Source organism: Oncorhynchus mykiss, chromosome 21 (assembly GCF_013265735.2).
Source record: "Oncorhynchus mykiss isolate Arlee chromosome 21, USDA_OmykA_1.1, whole genome shotgun sequence".
NCBI classification, from domain to species: Eukaryota; Metazoa; Chordata; class Actinopteri; order Salmoniformes; family Salmonidae; genus Oncorhynchus; species Oncorhynchus mykiss.
In genome coordinates this window covers 40,177,648-40,195,259 of record NC_048585.1, presented here as the reverse complement: position 1 = coordinate 40,195,259, position 17,612 = coordinate 40,177,648, and the positions used below count along the sequence as shown (strand labels likewise).

The window sequence follows — 17,612 nt, the reverse complement described above, 5'->3', positions numbered from 1 at the left end:
TCACTCTGACAGAGTTTGAGCGTTCCTCTGTGGAGATGGGAGAACCTTCCAGAAGGACAACCATCTCTGCACCACTCCACCAATCAGGCCTTTATGGTAGAGTGGCCAGACGGAAGCCACTCCTCAGTAAAACGCACATGACAGTCCGCTTGGAGTTTGCCAAAAGACAACAAAAGACTCTCAGACCCTGAGAAAAAATATTATTTGGTCTGATGAAACCAAAGATTGAACTCTTTGGCCTGAATGCCAAGCATCACATCTGGAGGAAACCTTGCACCCTCCCTCGGTGAAGCATGGTGGTGGCAGCATCATGCTGTGGGGATGTTTTTCCATCGGCAGGGACTGGAAGATTGGTCAGGATCGAAGGAAAGATGAACGGAGCAAAGTATAGAGAGATCCCTGATGAAAACCTGCTCCAGAGCCCCCAGGACCTCAGACTGGGGCGAAGGTTAACCTTCCAACAGGACAACGACTCTAAGCACACAGTCAAGACAACGCAGGAGTGGCTTCGGGACAAGTCTCAATGTCCTTGAGTGGCCCAGCCAGAGCTCGGACTTGAACCCGATCAAACATCTATAGAGAGACGCTCCCCATCCAACATGACAGAGCTTGAAAGGCCTTGCAGAGACAATTGGGAAAAACTCCCCAAATACAGGTGTGCCAAGCTTGTAACGTAATACCCAAGCAGACTCGAGGCTGTAATCGCTGCCATAGGTGCTTCAACAAAGTACCGAGTTAAGGGTCTGAATACATAAGTAAATGTGATTTCAGTTTTTTTTTATACATTTGCTAAAATGTCTAAACTTGTTTTTGCTTTATAATTATGGGGTATTTTGTGTAAATTGATTTTGGGGGAAAAAAACAAATTTAATACATTACAGCCTTATTCTAAAATGTAACAAAATATGGAAAAAGTTGAGGGGTATCTGAATCCTTACCCGAATGCACTATATACTAGACCAGGTCCTGTATTCATAAAGCGTCTCAGAGTAGGATTTCAGATCTAGGAACAGGTTCCCCCTGTCAATATTAACTTATTCATTATGATCTAAAAAGGCAAAACTCCTACACTGAGGTGTTTTATGACTATGGCCCCAGACCTGGGTCTAAAAACCATTTTAAATAATTTCAAATACTGTACTTGATTGAGTTTGCCTAGTTTAATGAAAGCAATGGAGTATATCTAAAACTGCAAACCCCACCCATCTGGCACACCAGTCAGGTTAGGAACAAGTGCTTTGGTCAAAAAATAAAACAGTTTGAGGTTAGAATTAGAAACCCAGTGTTTAGCTATAACAGTATAGTCTTGAACTACAAAAATATAGTCTTCATCCCAAATGGCACCCTACTGCCTAAATCAGGGCTATTCAACTGGTGGCCTGCGGGCCAGATCCGGCCCGTTTATTTATTTAGACTGGCCCTTTGATCAATTGTGAAAATCCGACATTCAGTGCCAAAATGACAAGCACTATCGTTTCTAGCACCTATGTGACATTTGGATTCTTCTTTCTTTATATGAGTTTGGCTCTAGCATTTGAACGGTTTAAGGGAACAAATACTTTTTGACCCCATTTCTGAAAGCTAAGCACACTTCTGTTTCCCTCTCTGATGCCCACGAGGACTTGCTAGAGGAAGTGTGACAAAAAAAACGCACCAAATGACTGAGGGAAATAAATTCAAAGCATACTGGAATTTGGCATTACCGGACTTGACATATGTGTTATTTTTTTAGATACTTTGTTTTCAGAATTTAAAATGACCTAATTACTTTTAAGTACTTTACTGGTGTGTGGTTTTATTTTTTAAACAGTTCTTCCTTAAACTAAACGCATGTAGAAAATGTCTGCCCCCCCTGCAATTAACCTTTTTTACATCTGTAAGAATATAGTTGAATAGCCCTGGCCTAAATAGTGTACAACATTTGACCAAAGCCTGGTCAAAAGTAGTGCACTATATATGAAATATGGTTCCATGCACCCATAAACATCTCCTCTTCGAAACATTGATGTAGAATGTATAATATTTTAAAGGTTTCCCAAAATGGTTGGGAAAATCCTAAATTCAAAGTAACATTTTTACATAGTCAAATATTGATGTCAGTGGGAGGCTATGAGAGACAGTTTGACTTAAATGGAAGAATGGATTTGACAATTCACCACATAGTCATTTCATCAGTTCGAATAAATCTCCTCTTCATCTTCCTCACCGTAGAGTTCGTCTGCTGACTCGAGGTCGTGTATACCCTCCTCTTCCTCGCTCATTTCCTCCTCTTGTTCATCTCCATCACTGCCATCCTCCTCGTCGTCATCTTCATCCTCCTCTCCTCCGGTGTCCGGCTCTTCCCTGACTGAAGGACCTGGTAGAAGACAAAACCTTTAAAACTAGAATCTAGAGCCACTGTTCACCCTCAATGCCTTTTGTGTATATTTTGTTGATGAAACGGAAGAGCAGCGTTTGGCAGCGTTGTTAATTAAATTTCACAATACATATTCTGCTGTTCAATCGCAACATTTGTTGTTGTTTCAAGTAACTTCTTTGTTGTAATATCCCAAACGGATCTGGCAGTTTCACCAAATACAGATTCTAGCTTTAAGAGAACAATACTTTGTCGATTTGTCGTCACTGGGATACAAATGTGTGTGTATGTGTGTGAGTGTGTGAGAGTGTTGCACAGTATACTGGTATCGCAGTACCAAAATGTCATGATACCAACATTTTTAAATAGCTTAGTAGTTTCATATGATAACACCAACTTTTTCAGCCCTACTAATCTAAAGAACCCGCTGGCGCCTGTTATAAAATGTTTATAAAGTCCGCTGTTTAGTTACATTTTTGACGGGCAGGGATGGAGACCATGATCAGTCTTCTGTTGTTACATTTGTACATTGGAGCAGCACGCAAAGCAATGCAATCTTGATACATTGTATATAATTTCATCCCTAGTATAACCAAGAGCACAGGCCAGTCTGAGTACAGGCTTTGCAAGTTCGCTATCAAGCAGCAGTGCCAGAGAGGAAAAACAGCAAAGGAAAGTGCTTGCTCTAGCTCAAACAACAACAAAAATTAGCCTTTTTCTATTATTTTTCTATTATTTCACAAACCATGTCAAGGCCATTTTAAACTAATCCCAGAATGCTAATTATTGGTTTGATAACAAACAATGTTGTTCAGTCATGTTACCTAGCTAACTAAGAACATATTTGGGGAACCTATTTGATTTTTTTAATTCAATGCAGTCTGGTATTAGAACGGTAGTCCCTACCTGCAAAAGCAGGGTGTCTGCGGAAAGCTGTGTATCTTGGCTATTGATCGGTGCCTTCAAATCTTTCGTGTGACTTACTACCATATATGGGCAAATTAATTTATAAGGGCAGGCCCAGCTGATGACCTCATTTCAAGATGGCTGATATCTACATTCCAGGTAGATTAGTGAAGCATAAACGAAATAAACACAGAATACGTTGATACACACCGAACGCCGGGACTCCACAGATCATGGGGATATCTTATTTGTCTGCCTGTGACCTACCGTTTTTGATCACCAGCCCCGAAAGTCAAAATGTATATATTTTACACAACGTTTTCCCCAAACATCTTACAAGTTAAGCTTCAATTTCGTCTGTGTTTGAGCTATAACTACATGGGGGGTATCTAGCCTATTGCCAATGTTATCTGATATATGACTTAATAGCAACATTGAATGTCACCGAGTGACTATATCAAAAATATGATGTTGCCTGCTTATGCGCTGTAGGCATCCATTACACAAGGGATTGGCTACAATGGCACCTTGACAGTCCTATAACCAATGATATGCAGTTTACCTGGGTGGGACAAAGCAAGACCTAGAACCTTTTATGCGTAATGCGAACTAGTGCTACCTGGTCCAGAGACGAGACACACTGAGCACGCTACATTACATTGGAAACATATTTCATCGCTTTAGCATAAAAGATGGCTTCTCAAGGAGAAAAAAAAGGGGAAATTAAGAATATCGAACAGGAACCTAAAAAGGCAGCAGCTATGAATAAGTATACCGACATAGAAGCTTTGACTAAAACGGGAGTGATTTGGACATTGAGGATTTCGACTCGGCCGACGAAGATTGCTTTCTAGAAGGATTGGATCCACTGTTAGATCTGTAAGTAAATTATTTATGACTTTATATAAACTCAGCAGAAAAAGAAACGTCCTCTCAACTGCATTAATTTAATACAAACTTAACATGTGTAAATATTTGCATGAACAAAACAAGATTCCACAACTGAGACAAACTGAACAAGTTCCACAGACATGTGACTAACAGAAATTGAATAATTTGTCGCTGACCAAAGGGGGGGGGTCACCAGCTGCATTAATTACTGCAGTGCATCTCCTACTCATGGACTGCACCAGATTTGCCTGTTCTTGCCGTGAGATATTACCCCACTCATCCACCAAGGCACCTGCAAGTTCCCGAACATTTCTGGGGGGGAATGGCCCTAGGCCTCACCCTCCGATCCAACCGGTTCCAGACGTGCTCAATGGGATTGAGATCCGGGCTCTTCGCTGGCCATGGCAGAACACTGACATTTCTGTCTTGCAGGAAATCACACATAGAACGAGCAGAATGGCTGGTGGCATTGTCATGCTGAAGGGTCATGTCAGGATGAACCTACAGGAAGTGTACCACATGAGGGAGGAGGATGTCTTCCCTGTAATGCACAGCGGTGAGATTGCATGCAATGACAACAAACTCAGTCCAATGATGCTGTGATACACCGCCCCAGACCACGACGGACCCTCCACCTCCAAATTGATCTTGCTCCAGAGTACAGGTCTCGGTGTAACGCTCATTCCTTCGACGATAAACACGAATCCACGATAAACGCGAATCCGACCATCACCCCTGGTGAGACAAAACCGCGACTCGTCAGTGAAGAGCACTTTTTGCCAGTCCTGTCTGGTCCAGTGATGGTGGGTTTGTGCCCATAGGCGACATTGTTGCCGGTGATGTCTGGTGAGGACCTGCCTTACAACAGACCTACAAGCCCTCAGTCCAGCCTCTCTCAGCCTATTGTGGACAGTCAGAGCACTGATGGAGGGATTGTGCGTTCCTGGTCTAACTCGGGCAGTTGTTGTTGCCATCCTGTACTTGTCCCACAGGTGTGATGTTCGGATGTACCGATCCTGTGCAGGTGTTGTACACGTGGTCTGCAACTGGGAGGACGATCAGCTGTCCGTCCTGTCTTGCTGTCTTACAGTACGGATATTGCAATTTATTGCCCTGGCCACATCTGCAGTCCTTATGCCTCCTTGCAGCATGCCTAAGGCACGTTCACACAAATGAGCAGGGACCCTGGGCATCTTTCTATTGGTGTTTTTCAGAGTCAGTAGAAGGGCCTTTTTAGTGTCCTAAGTTAAGTTTTTATAACTGTGACCTTAATTGCCTACCGTCTGTAAGCTGTTAGTGTCTTAACTGTTCCACACGTGCATGTTCATTAATTGTTTATGGCACATTGAACAAGCATGGGGAAATAGTGTTTAAACCCTTTACAATGAAGATCTGTGAAGTTCTTTGGATCTCTCTGTGAAGTTATTTATATGCGGTCTCATCGTTGTCGGTAATCAGGCCTACCACTGTTGTGTCGTCAGCAAACTTAATGATGGTGTTGGAGTTGTGTTTGTCCACGCAGTCGTGGGTGAACAGGGAGTACAGGAGGGAACTAGGCACAAACCCGAGGGGCCCCAATGTTGAGGATCAGCATAGCAGGCGTGTTTGTTGCCTACCCTTACCACCTGGGGTGGCCCATCAGGAAGTCCAGGATTCCAGTTGCAGAGGGAGGTGTTTAGTCCCAGGGTCCTTAGTGATGAGCTTTGTGGGCACTATGGTGTTGAACGCTGAGCTGTAGTCAATGAACAGAAATCTCACATAGAAGTTCCTTTTGTCCTGGTGGGAAAGGGCAGTATGGAGTGCGATTGCGTCATCTGTGAATCTGTTGGGGGGTGGTATGCAAATTGGAGTGGGTCTAGGGTATGTGGGAGAATGCTGTTGATGTGAGCCATGACCAGCCTTTCAAAGCACTTCATAGCTACCGACGGGAGTGCTACAGGGCGGTAATCATTTAGGCAGGTTACCTTCGCTTCCGTGGGTACAGGCACTATGGTAGTCTGCTTGAAACATGTAGGTTTTACAGACTCGGTCAGGGAGAGGTTGAAAATGTCAATGAAGACACTTGCCAGTTGGTCCGCGCATGCTTTGAGTACACGTCCTGGTAATCCGTCTGGCCCCGCAGCTTTGTGAATGTTGACCTGTTTAAAGGTCTTGCTTACATCGGCTACCGAGAGCGTTATCAAAGTCGTCCAGAACAGCTGGTGCACTCATGCATGCTTCAGTGATGCTTACCACTATCCTCTGGTTGCATGTGAAACGCAGGTAGAAATGAGGTTAAACGGATTTAAGTTTCTCTGCATTAAAGTCCTCCGCCACTAGGAGCGCCACTTTCGGATGAGCATTTTCATATTTGCTTCTGGCCTTATACAGATGGTTGAGTACACTCTTAGTGCCAGCATCGGTTTTTGGTGGTAAATAGACAGCTACAAATAATATAGATGAAAAATCGTGGTAGATAGTGTGGTCTACAGCTTATCATAAGGTACTCTACCTCAGGCGAAAAATACCTTGAGACTTCTTCAATATTAAACATCACGCACCAGCTGTTATTGACAAATAGACACACACCCCTGCCCCTCGTCTTACCAGAGGTAGCTTCTCTGGCCTGCTGGTGCATGGAAAATCCCGCCAGCTCTATATTATCCATGTCGTCGTTCAGCCATGACTCGGTGAAACATAAGATATTACAGTTAATGTCCCGTTGGTAGTATAATCTTGATCGTAGGTCATCCATTTTATTTTCCTATGGCTGCACGTTGGCCAATAGAACAGATGGCAGTGGGAGTTTACTCACTCGCCTACGAATTCTCAGAAGGCAGCCCAACCTCTGCCCCCTTTTTCTCAGTCTTTTCTTCATGCAAATGACAGGGATTTGTGCCCATTCCCGAGGAAGCAGTATATCCTTCCCGTCGGACTCGTTGAAGAAAAAGGGGGTGTATGTTTGTGGTTCTCACCTCTGCCTCCAAAGTGTTACTGTTTGCATTGTGTGTGTGCTTCACACCTATGTAAGTCACTGTACATATACAGTTTAGGCTTGGTGTTTTTACTTGAGTCAACTGTAATTCTGTGTGTCTTACAACAATATATCCCTAGATTTTATTCATCAGGATATGGATGCAGAGGATTTGGATGATGACGTTTGAGAGCCACCCCTCCCCAGCAAGCTCTTTGTGCTAGCTAATTCAGCCTCTGCCTACACGTGGAACCTTTTCATCTATGAAGGCAAGGCGATCACACCCACTAGAAAGGGCCTTAGTTATGACTGTTATGCAGCTGATGGACTTCTCCTTACTTGGCAGTGGGTAACAAGCTATTTGTGGACAATTTATATACTAGACATCTTGAAAAAGCAATTAGGGGCTTGTAGCATTCGTGGGGAAACCAATTCTAAGGTAAACGACATGACAAACAAAGCGAGAGGGGGTCCATACTAACAAGCTGCTTTTTGTGAAATGGAGGGACACTAGAGAAGTGACCATGCTCACCACACAGCATAAGGCATTCAAAAAACGACCATGTCTAGAGGAGGGTGAAAAATGCCAAAGGGAATGGGTGAGGAAGAATGTCCCCATTGCTGTTTCTGTGAAGGACTATGTCAGCATGGGGGGTGGCGACTTGCTGATGCTCTGATAGGCTACTACCAGATCCTCCACAAGACCGGGAAGTGGTACAATACTTTTTTTTAACCAGTTTGTGGACATGGCGACAGTAAATGCCTTCATTCTCCACAAGCAGATTGCCAAAGTAAATGGTCAAAGCCCTCTCTCCCTGTTCGCCTTCCAAGAGAAGCTGGTGTTAGAAATGGCTGAATTTGGGGCCCAAAGCAACCTCACAACCATCACAATGACACAGGTCAAACGTTTTCTGTAAGTCTTCACAAGGTTTTCACACACTGTTGCTGGTATTTTGGCCCATTCCTCCATGCAGATCTCCTCTAGAGCAGTGATGTTTTGGGGCTGTTGCTGGGCAACACGGACTTTCAACTCCCTCCAAAGATTTTATATGGGGTTGAGATCTGGAGACTGGCTAGGCCACTCCAGGACCTTAAAATGCTTCTTACGAAGCCACTCCTTTGTTGCCCGGGCGGTGTGTTTGGGATCATTGTCATGCTGAAAGACCCAGCCACGTTTCATCTACAATACCCTTGCTGATGGAAGGAGGTTTTCACTCAAAATCTCACGATACATGGCCCCATTCATTCTTTCCTTTACACGGATCAGTCGTCCTGGTCCCTTTGCAGAAAAACAGCCCCAAACTCAGCATTCTTTGTCCTCGAAACACGACGAGTTTTTACCAAAAAGTTATATTTTGGTTTCATCTGACCATATGACATTTTCCCAACCTTCTTCTGGATCATCCAAATGCTCCCTGACAAACTTCAGACGGGCCTGGACATGTACTGGCTTAAGCAGGGGGACACGTCTGGCACTGCAGGATTTGAGTCCTTGGCGGCGTAGTGTGTTACTGATGGTAGGTTTTGTTACTTTGGTCCCAGCTCTCTGCAGGTCATTCACTAGGTCCCCCCGTGTGGTTCTGGGATTTTTGCTCACCATTCTTGTGATCATTTTGACCCCACGGGGTGAGATCTTGCGTGGAGCCCCAGATCGAGGGAGATTATCAGTGGTCTTGTATGTCTTCCATTTCCTGCTTACCTATTGCAGATTCAGTCTTCCCAGCCTGGTGCAGGTCTACAATTTTGTTTCTGGTGTCTTTGGTCTTGGCCATAGTGGAGTTTGGAGTGTGACTGTTTGAGGTTGTGGACAGGTGTCTTTTATACTGATAACAAGTTCAAACAGGTGCCATTAATACAGGTAATGAGTGGAGGACAGAGGAGCCTCTTAAAGAAGAAGTTACAGGTCTGTGAGAGCCAGAAATCTTGCTTGTTTGTAGGTGACCAAATACTTATTTTCCACCATAATTTGCAAATAAATTCATTAAAAACCCTACAATGTGATTTTCTGGATTTTTTTTCTCATTTTGTCTGTCATAGTTGAAGTGTACCTATGATGAAAATTACAGGCCTCTCTCATCTTTTTAAGTGGGAGAACTTGCACAATTGGTGGCTGACTAAATACTTTTTTGCCCCACTGTATATGCAACTTTGGAGAAGTTTAGGTAACTTGGAATCATCCCGTGACCACACCTGACACCACTTACTAAAACATCTGCCCATTCCTAGTTGTTAGGTCTATCAATTCCTTTTTAATGATATTGTTCACATGTTGTGGAAGCCATCTGATGTGTTTCCAGCTCATCGGTTATTTTGCGTGTGCTTGTTCTTGTGTATTCTGATCAAGCACACACAAAATGTATTCTGATCATTTCCTCATAATCTTCCAGTCTCCTTTCCAAATTTACCAAGTTTTTACATGTCAGAATCATGTAATTACACATGAATAGCAGTAACTTTTGGGTATGTCTATTTAGGCGGAAATCACATTTTGCCATTACATTTAAGAGGTTAACTTGACAGCAAATTTGATTGGCTCGGGAAGGAAAAGGGTCTTCAAAAGGTAGGATTCATATAGGCCTAACTATATAAAAAAAAATCTATCATTTGCTGGTGTTCCTTACATTCTGTTTGGTGCCTAACGTTTTTAAAGTTGGGAGTAGTGCGTGTGTGTGTGTGTTTGCGGAAGAGAGAGTGGTGTGTGTGTTAATGAGAGAGGGAGACTGTGTGTGAGGGAGGGTCTGTGTCCATTCCTCCACCCAAATCACAGGTAGGCCTTTGCAAATATGAGCAAATTAGCCATTCGATGCAGTATTCTATTAAATACAGTGAACAGTGTGAATTAATATGTGTAGGCCTCCCGAGTGGTGCAGCAGTCTTAGGCATTGCATCGCAGTGCTAGCGGCGTCACTACAGATCCGGGTTCGATACCTGGCTGTGTCGCAGCCGGCCGCGATCGGGAGACCAATGAGGCGGCGCACAATTGGCTCAGCGTCGTCCGAGTTAGGGAAGGGTTTGGCCGGCGGGATATCCTTGTCCCATCGCTTTCTAGCGACTCCTGTGACAGGCTGGGCGCATGCACACTGACACGGTCGCCAGGTGTACGGAGTTCCCTCCGACACATTGGTGCAGCGAGCAGTGTGTCAAGAAGTAGTGCGGTTTGGCAGGTCGCATTTCTGAGGACGCATGGCTTTCGACCTTCGCCTCCTCCGAGTCTGTACGGGAGTTGCAGCGATGGGACAAGACTGACTACCAAATGGATATAACAAAATTGGGGAAAAGGTACAATAAAAAATCCATATGTGTTGCATTGAGTGAAAGTGTGAATATCAGTGACAGGTTGTGTGTGTAGCACATGCGCATAACGTTCAGAAGACAGTAACAAGTGTCCGGGGGACGGGGCGAAAAGTACCCTGGGACACTGAGTTGTTACCCCGTGGTATCGAGATAATACTTGGCCTGGTATCATGACAACACTAGTGCATGAATCACAAATTCAAAATCTATTCAAATGATTCTAAACTTCCAAAACCCTGGTTCCTTTATCGCACGCGCACACACACCTCTTTCTCCCCACTCACTCACGCACACACGCAAATACGTCTGTTACTCACAGATATCGTCGATGAATTGAGAGATGCAGGAGCGTACATAAGTGAGGAAGTCATCCTGCTTAACCTCCAGGGCCTCGGCCAGGCCTTCAGTGTCCACACCAACATACTCTGGGTAGAAGAGGGGCTTCTTCAACTGCCTGCAGAAACTGGAACACATGCATTGCAAATTGCACGTCACCCATAGACAGGATGAGAGACGCACTGCAAATGGCATTTCACCCATAGACAAGAGACACACAATACATATAATATTACACCCCACACAGACACATTTCAGGTGTACAGTGCCTTCAGAGAGTATTTATACTACTCGACCTAGTCCATCTTTAGTTGTGTTACAGCCTGAATATAAAGTTGATTAAATACATTTCTCACCCATCTACACACAAAACCTAATAATGACAAAGTGAAAACCTGTTTCTAGAAAATGTATTGAAAATGAAATACAGAAATATGTAATTTACATAAGTATTAACACCCCTGAGTCAATACTTTGTAAAGCACCTTTGGCAGCGATTACAGATGCGAGTCTTTAAGGGTAAGCCTAAGAGCTTTCCACATCTGGATTGTGTAACATTTGCCTATTATTATTTTCAAAATTCTTCAAGCTCTGTCAAATTGGTTGTTGATCATTGCTAGACAACCATTTTCAGGTCTTGCTATAGATTTTCAATTAGATTTAAGTCAAAACTGTAACTTGGCCTCTTGAGAACATTCACTGTCTTCTTGGTAAGCAACTCCATTGTATATTTGGCTTTGAGTTTAAGGTTATTGTCCTGCTGAAAGGTGAATTAATCTCCCAGTGTCTGGTGGAAAGCAACCAGGTTTTCCTCTAGGATTTTGCCTGTGCTTAGCTTCACTCCATTTATTTTTAATCCTGAAAATCTTCCCAGTCCTTAACGATTACAACCATACCCATAACATGATGCAGCCACCACTATGCTTGAGAGTGGTACTCAGTAATGTGTTGTATTGGATTTGCCCCAAACATAACACTTTGTATTCTGGACAAAGAGTTAATTGCTTTGCAACATTTTTTGCCGTATTACTTTAGTGCCTTTTTGAAAACAGGATGCATGTTTTGAAATATATTTATTCTGTACAGGCTTCCTTTTCCCTCTGTCAATTAGGTTAGTATTGTAGAGTAAGTACAATGTCCAATATCCAACCTTAGTTCTCCTATCACAGTATTAAACTCTATAACTGTTTCAAAGTCACCATTGGCCTCATGGTGAAATCCCTGAGCGTCCTTTCTCTCCATCAACTAAATTAGGAAGGACGCCTGTAACTTTGTAGTGACTGGGTGTATTGATACACCAACCAAAGTCTAATTAATAACTTCACCATGCTCAAAGGGATATTCAATGTCTGTTTTTTTTAACCATCTACCAACAGGTGCCCTTTGTGAAGCATTGGAAAACCTTCCTGGTCTTTGTGGTTGAATCTGTGTTTGAAATTCAGTGATCGACTGAGGGACCATACAGATACAGTGCCCTCCGTAATTATTGGGACAGAGACAACATTTTTGTTGTTTTGGCTCTGTACTGCAGCACATCACTTTCAGGTTAAAGTGCAGAATCTCAGCTTTAATTTCAGGGTATTTTCATCCATCTCAGGTGAACCGTTTAGAAATTATAGCACTTTGTGTACATAGGGACTATTTCTGGGGACCAAAACTACAGGTACAAATTCACTTGTGTATTGAAGTAGTCAAAAGTTCAGTATTTGGTCCCATATTCCTAGCACCCAATGATATCAATATTGTGACTCTACTTGCTTGTGACTCTACTCTACATCAAACTTGTTGGCTGTATTCAAATACAAAGTGCTGGAGTACAGAGCCAAAACAACATAAAATGTGTCACTGTTACAAAAAATGAAGGAGGACACTAATCGTATGTGTGGGGTACAGAGATGAGGTAGTCATTCAAAAATCATGTTAAACAATAGTATTGCACACAGAGTAGTCCATACAACTTACAGTGCGTTCGGAAAGTATTTAGACCCCTTGACTTTTTCCACTTTGTTACGTTACAGCCTTATTCTAAAATTGATTCAATTGTTTTTTTCCCCTCAATTGACACACAATACCCCATAATGACTAAGCAAACACAGGTTATTAGTATTTTTGCAAATGCATAAAACTAAACTGAAATTTCACATAAGTATTCAGACCCTTTACTCAGTACTTTGTTGAAGTACCTTTGGCAGCGATTACAGCCTCAAATCTTCGCTACAAGCTTGGCACACCTGTATTTGGGGAGTTTCTCCCATTCTTCTCTGTGGATCCTCTCGTGCTCCATCAGGTTGGATGGGGAGCGTCACTGCACTGCTATTTTCAGGTCTCTCCAGAGATGTTTGATTGGGTTCAAGTCCGAGCTCTTGCTAGGCCACTCAATTAAATTCAGAGACTTGTCCCAAAGCCACTCCTGCATTGTCTGGCTGTGTGTTTAGGGTTGTTGTCCTGTTAGAAGGTAAACCGTCGCCCCCAGTCGGAGGTCCTGAGTGCTCTGGAGCAGTTTTCATCAAGGATATCTCTGTACTTTGCTCTGCTCATCTTTCCCTGGATAGTCTCCCAGTCCCTGCCGCTGAAAAATATCCCCACAGCATGATGCTGCCACCACCATGCTTCGCCGTAGGGATGGTGCCAGGTTTCCTCCAGACGTGATGCTTGGAATTCAGGCCAAAGAGTTCAATCTTGGTTTCATCAGACCAGAGAATCTTGTTTCCCATGGGTTGAGAGTCTTTAGGTGCCTTTTGGCAAACTCCAAGTGGGCTGTCATGTGCCTTTTACTGAGGAGTAGCTTCTGCCTGGACACTACCATTAAGGCCTGATTGGTGGAGTGGTGCAGAGATGGTTGTCCTTCTGGAAGGTTCTCCCAACGCCACAGTGGAGCTCTGTCAGAGTGACCATCGGGTTCTAGGTCACCTCCCTAGCCAAGACCCTTCTCCTCTGATTGCTCAGTTTGGCCGGGCAGCCAGCTGTAGGAAGTGTCTTGGTTGTTCCAAACTTCTTCCATTTAAGAATGGAGGCCACTGTGTTCTTGGGTACCTTCAATGCTGCAAAAATGTTTTGGTACCCTTCCCCAGGTCTGTGCTTCGACACAATCCTGTCTCGGAGCTCTACGGACAAATGCATTGACCTCATGACTTGGTTTTTGCTCTGACATGCACTGTCAACTGTGGGACCTTATATAGATAGACGGGTATATCCCTTTCCATATCATGTCCAATCAATTGAATTAACCACAGGTGGACTCCAATGAAGTTGTATAAACATCTCAAGGATGATCCGTGGAAACAGGATGCACCTGAGCTCAATTTCGAGTCTCATAGCAAAGGGTCTGAATACTTATGTAAATGTAATATTTCCATTTTTTTATTATGGGGTATTGTGTCAATTATTGAGGATTTTTTATTTATTTAATAGATTTTAGAATAAGGTTGTAACGTAACAAAATGTGGAAAAAGTCAAGGGGTCTGAATACTTTCCGAATGCACTTTATTATGTGACTTGTTAAGCAGATGTTTACTCCTGAACTTATTTAGGCTTTCCATAACAGAGGTTGAATACCTATTGACAAAAGACATTTAAGATTTTCATTAATTTGTAAAAATGTCTAAAAACATAATTCCACCTTAACATTATGGGGTACTGTGTGTAGGCCAGTGACAGAATACATTTGAGATTCAGGCTGTAATATCAAAATATGGAAAAAGTCAAGGGGTGGAATACTTTGAAGGCACTGTAACATACAACAATAACTTACTTTTTGCTTGATGATTTGTATGCCTAAACAGCAAATCAGAGAAAAGGATTAACATTTATTAGTTCCAGAAAACAGAACGAAAAATTAACTATTTAGGGACAGCAAGAGATTTTCCTGACCATGTGACTTTTTGTTGTGGTCAGTGAACAGCATCAACCACTTATGTACTATCCTTGATGATTTGAAATGCATATCCACCTGTTCATGTACAGTTGCACCCAAATATATTGAAACCCTTGAAATTTTCATAAATAATTTCCTTTTCTGAAATAAGTTAAAAAATAAAATTGATCTCCACACCCTCGTCATTGGACAATTTTAATTTAGAAAATAAAGACTAATGGCATGGACAAAATTGTTGCCACCCCTGACTTAGTACTTGGTTGCACAGACTTTGGCCAAGATAACTGCCAACAAACGCTTAATGTAGCCATATGAGCTTGCTGCACCTTTTTACTGGTAATTTGGCCCACTCTCAGCAGCAAACTGCTCAAATTCTTCAATGTTTGAGGGGTACCCTCCACTAACTCCTGTTTTCAGCTCTCACCATAGGTTTTGGATGCTATTCAGATCTAGACTCATTGCTGACCACTCCAGAACTGCTTCTTGAACCTTTGATGTGTGTTTGAGTTTGTCGTCCTACTGAAAAATCCACAACCTGCAACAGACACAGTTTTTGGAGTCTGGGTTGAACATTGCACTCCAAAGCCCCTTGATAATCTGTTGTTTTCATGTCTTGCACACATTCAAGGCATCCAGTGGCAGAAGTAGCAAAGCAATCCAACAGCATTGTCGAACGTACCCCATGTTTGATTGTGGGGTGTTATTTTCTTTGAATAGATGTGGTAAAGAGGTCAATGGAACGCAGACCATGGGGGATAGTAGGATGCCGGATTGGCGCACATTCAACAAATCTGATCTATTCAATGAAAAGAACACTCGCACTACAATCTAAAATGAGGAGGCTTGATAATGCTGTGGAGGTTGCTTTGCTGCCTCTGGTACTGGGGGCCTTGAACATGCGCAAAGCATCTTGAAATCAGCAAGGGTCTTCTTTGAAGATTGTGGGTCTTTCAGTAGGACAACAAGCCCTAACACACATCAAAAAGCACCCAGGGATGGTTCAAGAGATGCTGGCCAGCGAAGAGTCCAGATCTGAATCACATCCAAAATGTGGCAAGATCTGAAAACAGCAGTTGGTGGAGGGCAACATTGAAGAATTAGAGCATGTTTGCTGCTTAAAAAGTGGGCCAAATTGCCAGTAGGAAGGTACAGTTTGCTCATTGATGGCTACAAGAAGCATGTATCTGCAGTTATCTTGGCCAAAGTACTAGCTCAGGGGTGGCAATTTTGTCTTTATTTTCTAAATTAAAACTGTAAACTTATGTTAACAAAAATAAAATTGGTCCTGCAATGTTGAAAATCCAACAACGTGTGGTGACCAAAACTGTTTGAAATTTCAACTTATTTTAGAAGAAATGAGGAATTATTTAAGAAAAGTGTAAAGGTGCCAATATATTTGGCCGCAACTGTATATCCATTGTTTGGCTGAATATATTATAATTTAAAAACATTTTGTTAAATGAAAACAATCAAATGAAAAACCACACACTGACCTCTAGGAAGCGGAAGGGGTCGTTCTCCTGGGCGAGGTTCTGGATTCTGCTGTGGACATCCTGCAGACGAGCGTGGTCCTGGGTCACCTTGGCTATGTTCCGCTGGATGTTGGGGCCACACTCGCTCTCTTGGGAGCAGGTACAGTCCCTTAAGGCTGTGAGGAAGCCCTCCAGGTGGACCTGTAACTCCTCCCCCACCATCATGATCCGCTGGTCCGAGTCCTCCAGGAACTTCTGCACAGAGAGAGAGAAAGAGGGTTGAGCGATGGGGGCAGGGGAGTGCGTGCGTGTGTTTAACCAGAGAAATCCAACTAATCAGTGTCCAAAGTTTCTCTTCGTCTGCCACTAAAGTAAAATGCATGAAAATATACAACTCTGTGAACAAACAAATACATGACATCTTACATTACGATAAGAGTCCGGGTCGGTACTCAGAAAGTGTCTCAGAATAGGAGTGCCGATCTAGGATCAGGTCCCCCCCGTCCATATAATCATATTCATTCAGTCTACAAGACAAAACATATCCTGGATCAGCACTCTCACCTTGTTAATTTGTTCCTCCACTTTCTGCTCCTGGAGAGTTTTTTCTGCTTTGCTCAACTTCCTGTCCACCTTCTGTAGCTGGGTCTCCAGAATGCCCTGAGGGACCAGAGAGAGGGGGAGAAACCGGGGAGGAGTTTGGGGGGAGAAGAGAGAGTGTGTGTTAGGGGGAAGAGAGAGAGTTAGGGGGAAGAGAAATAGAGACAGGGGGAGAACCAGTGTTACCTACATTCACTATGACAAGACTATAGTGAGGGTAAATGGTGAACTGAAAATGTCTCCCTTTCTCTCATTGGTTCAGACAAGTCATTTCTGGAAATGGGTTGAACAAGTCATTCAAACAGCGAGATCACAAGTTATGGTGAGTCCTAAATGACACGCTACTTTATAGTTTACTACTTTTGAACAGAGCCCTATGGGATAGCTTTCTTCCCACTATAGGGAATAGGGTGCCATTTGGGACTCACCCATTGTCTCATTCGCTCAACCATGTCAGACTAGTGACAACAATAAAATGATATTCACCTGCGTTCTAGACTCAATAGCCTATCTGTGGCAGCCTAGTCTAGATCTGTGTGTGTGTGGTTCACTGTTGAGTGTGTGTGTGTTTACCTTTTGTTTGATTGAAAGTAATTGGGGGTATATTCTTCTTGCTTGGGAGTGTGTTCTAGCAGAGCTTTTACAGACCTGCCAACCCTGTCCAACTTTTTAGAGTACCAGAAGCGCGTGGCAAATTGGAAATTCAACCGAATTGGGGTTCTCTTTCCCCCGCACGCTCATGCTGTTTGTGAGTATGATCGCAATTACAGAATTGTACCAAATCAAGTCTATAAAAGGTTAGAATACTTTCTTGACATTATTCCATTTACACATATGGTAAAAGTCACTAACAAGATGTAATTAGAAAGAACACAAAGGGTCTTTATTCTTGGAGTTCTTATTTTATTAAACAAATAAGTTAATTGTTTA

General features: G+C 43.0%; 1 protein-coding gene across 5 annotated transcripts in view; it reads right to left on the bottom strand.

The window, feature by feature from the left end:
• Positions 1 to 785: 785 nt before the first annotated feature.
• Positions 786 to 17,612, bottom strand: part of LOC110500400 (E3 ubiquitin/ISG15 ligase TRIM25) — a 28,383-nt gene continuing 11,556 nt past the window's right edge. For all 5 annotated transcript variants that reach the window (XM_021577758.2, XM_021577757.2, XM_021577759.2 and 2 more), the window contains exons 5-9: positions 16,647 to 16,742; positions 16,104 to 16,337; positions 14,488 to 14,510; positions 10,718 to 10,863; positions 786 to 2,356 (exon numbers count right to left, since the gene is read on the bottom strand). In XM_021577758.2, the coding sequence (XP_021433433.2) occupies positions 2,172 to 2,356; positions 10,718 to 10,863; positions 14,488 to 14,510; positions 16,104 to 16,337; positions 16,647 to 16,742 (684 nt within the window). In that variant the 3' untranslated portion in view covers positions 786 to 2,171. The remainder of the gene's footprint in view (positions 2,357 to 10,717; positions 10,864 to 14,487; positions 14,511 to 16,103; positions 16,338 to 16,646; positions 16,743 to 17,612) is intronic.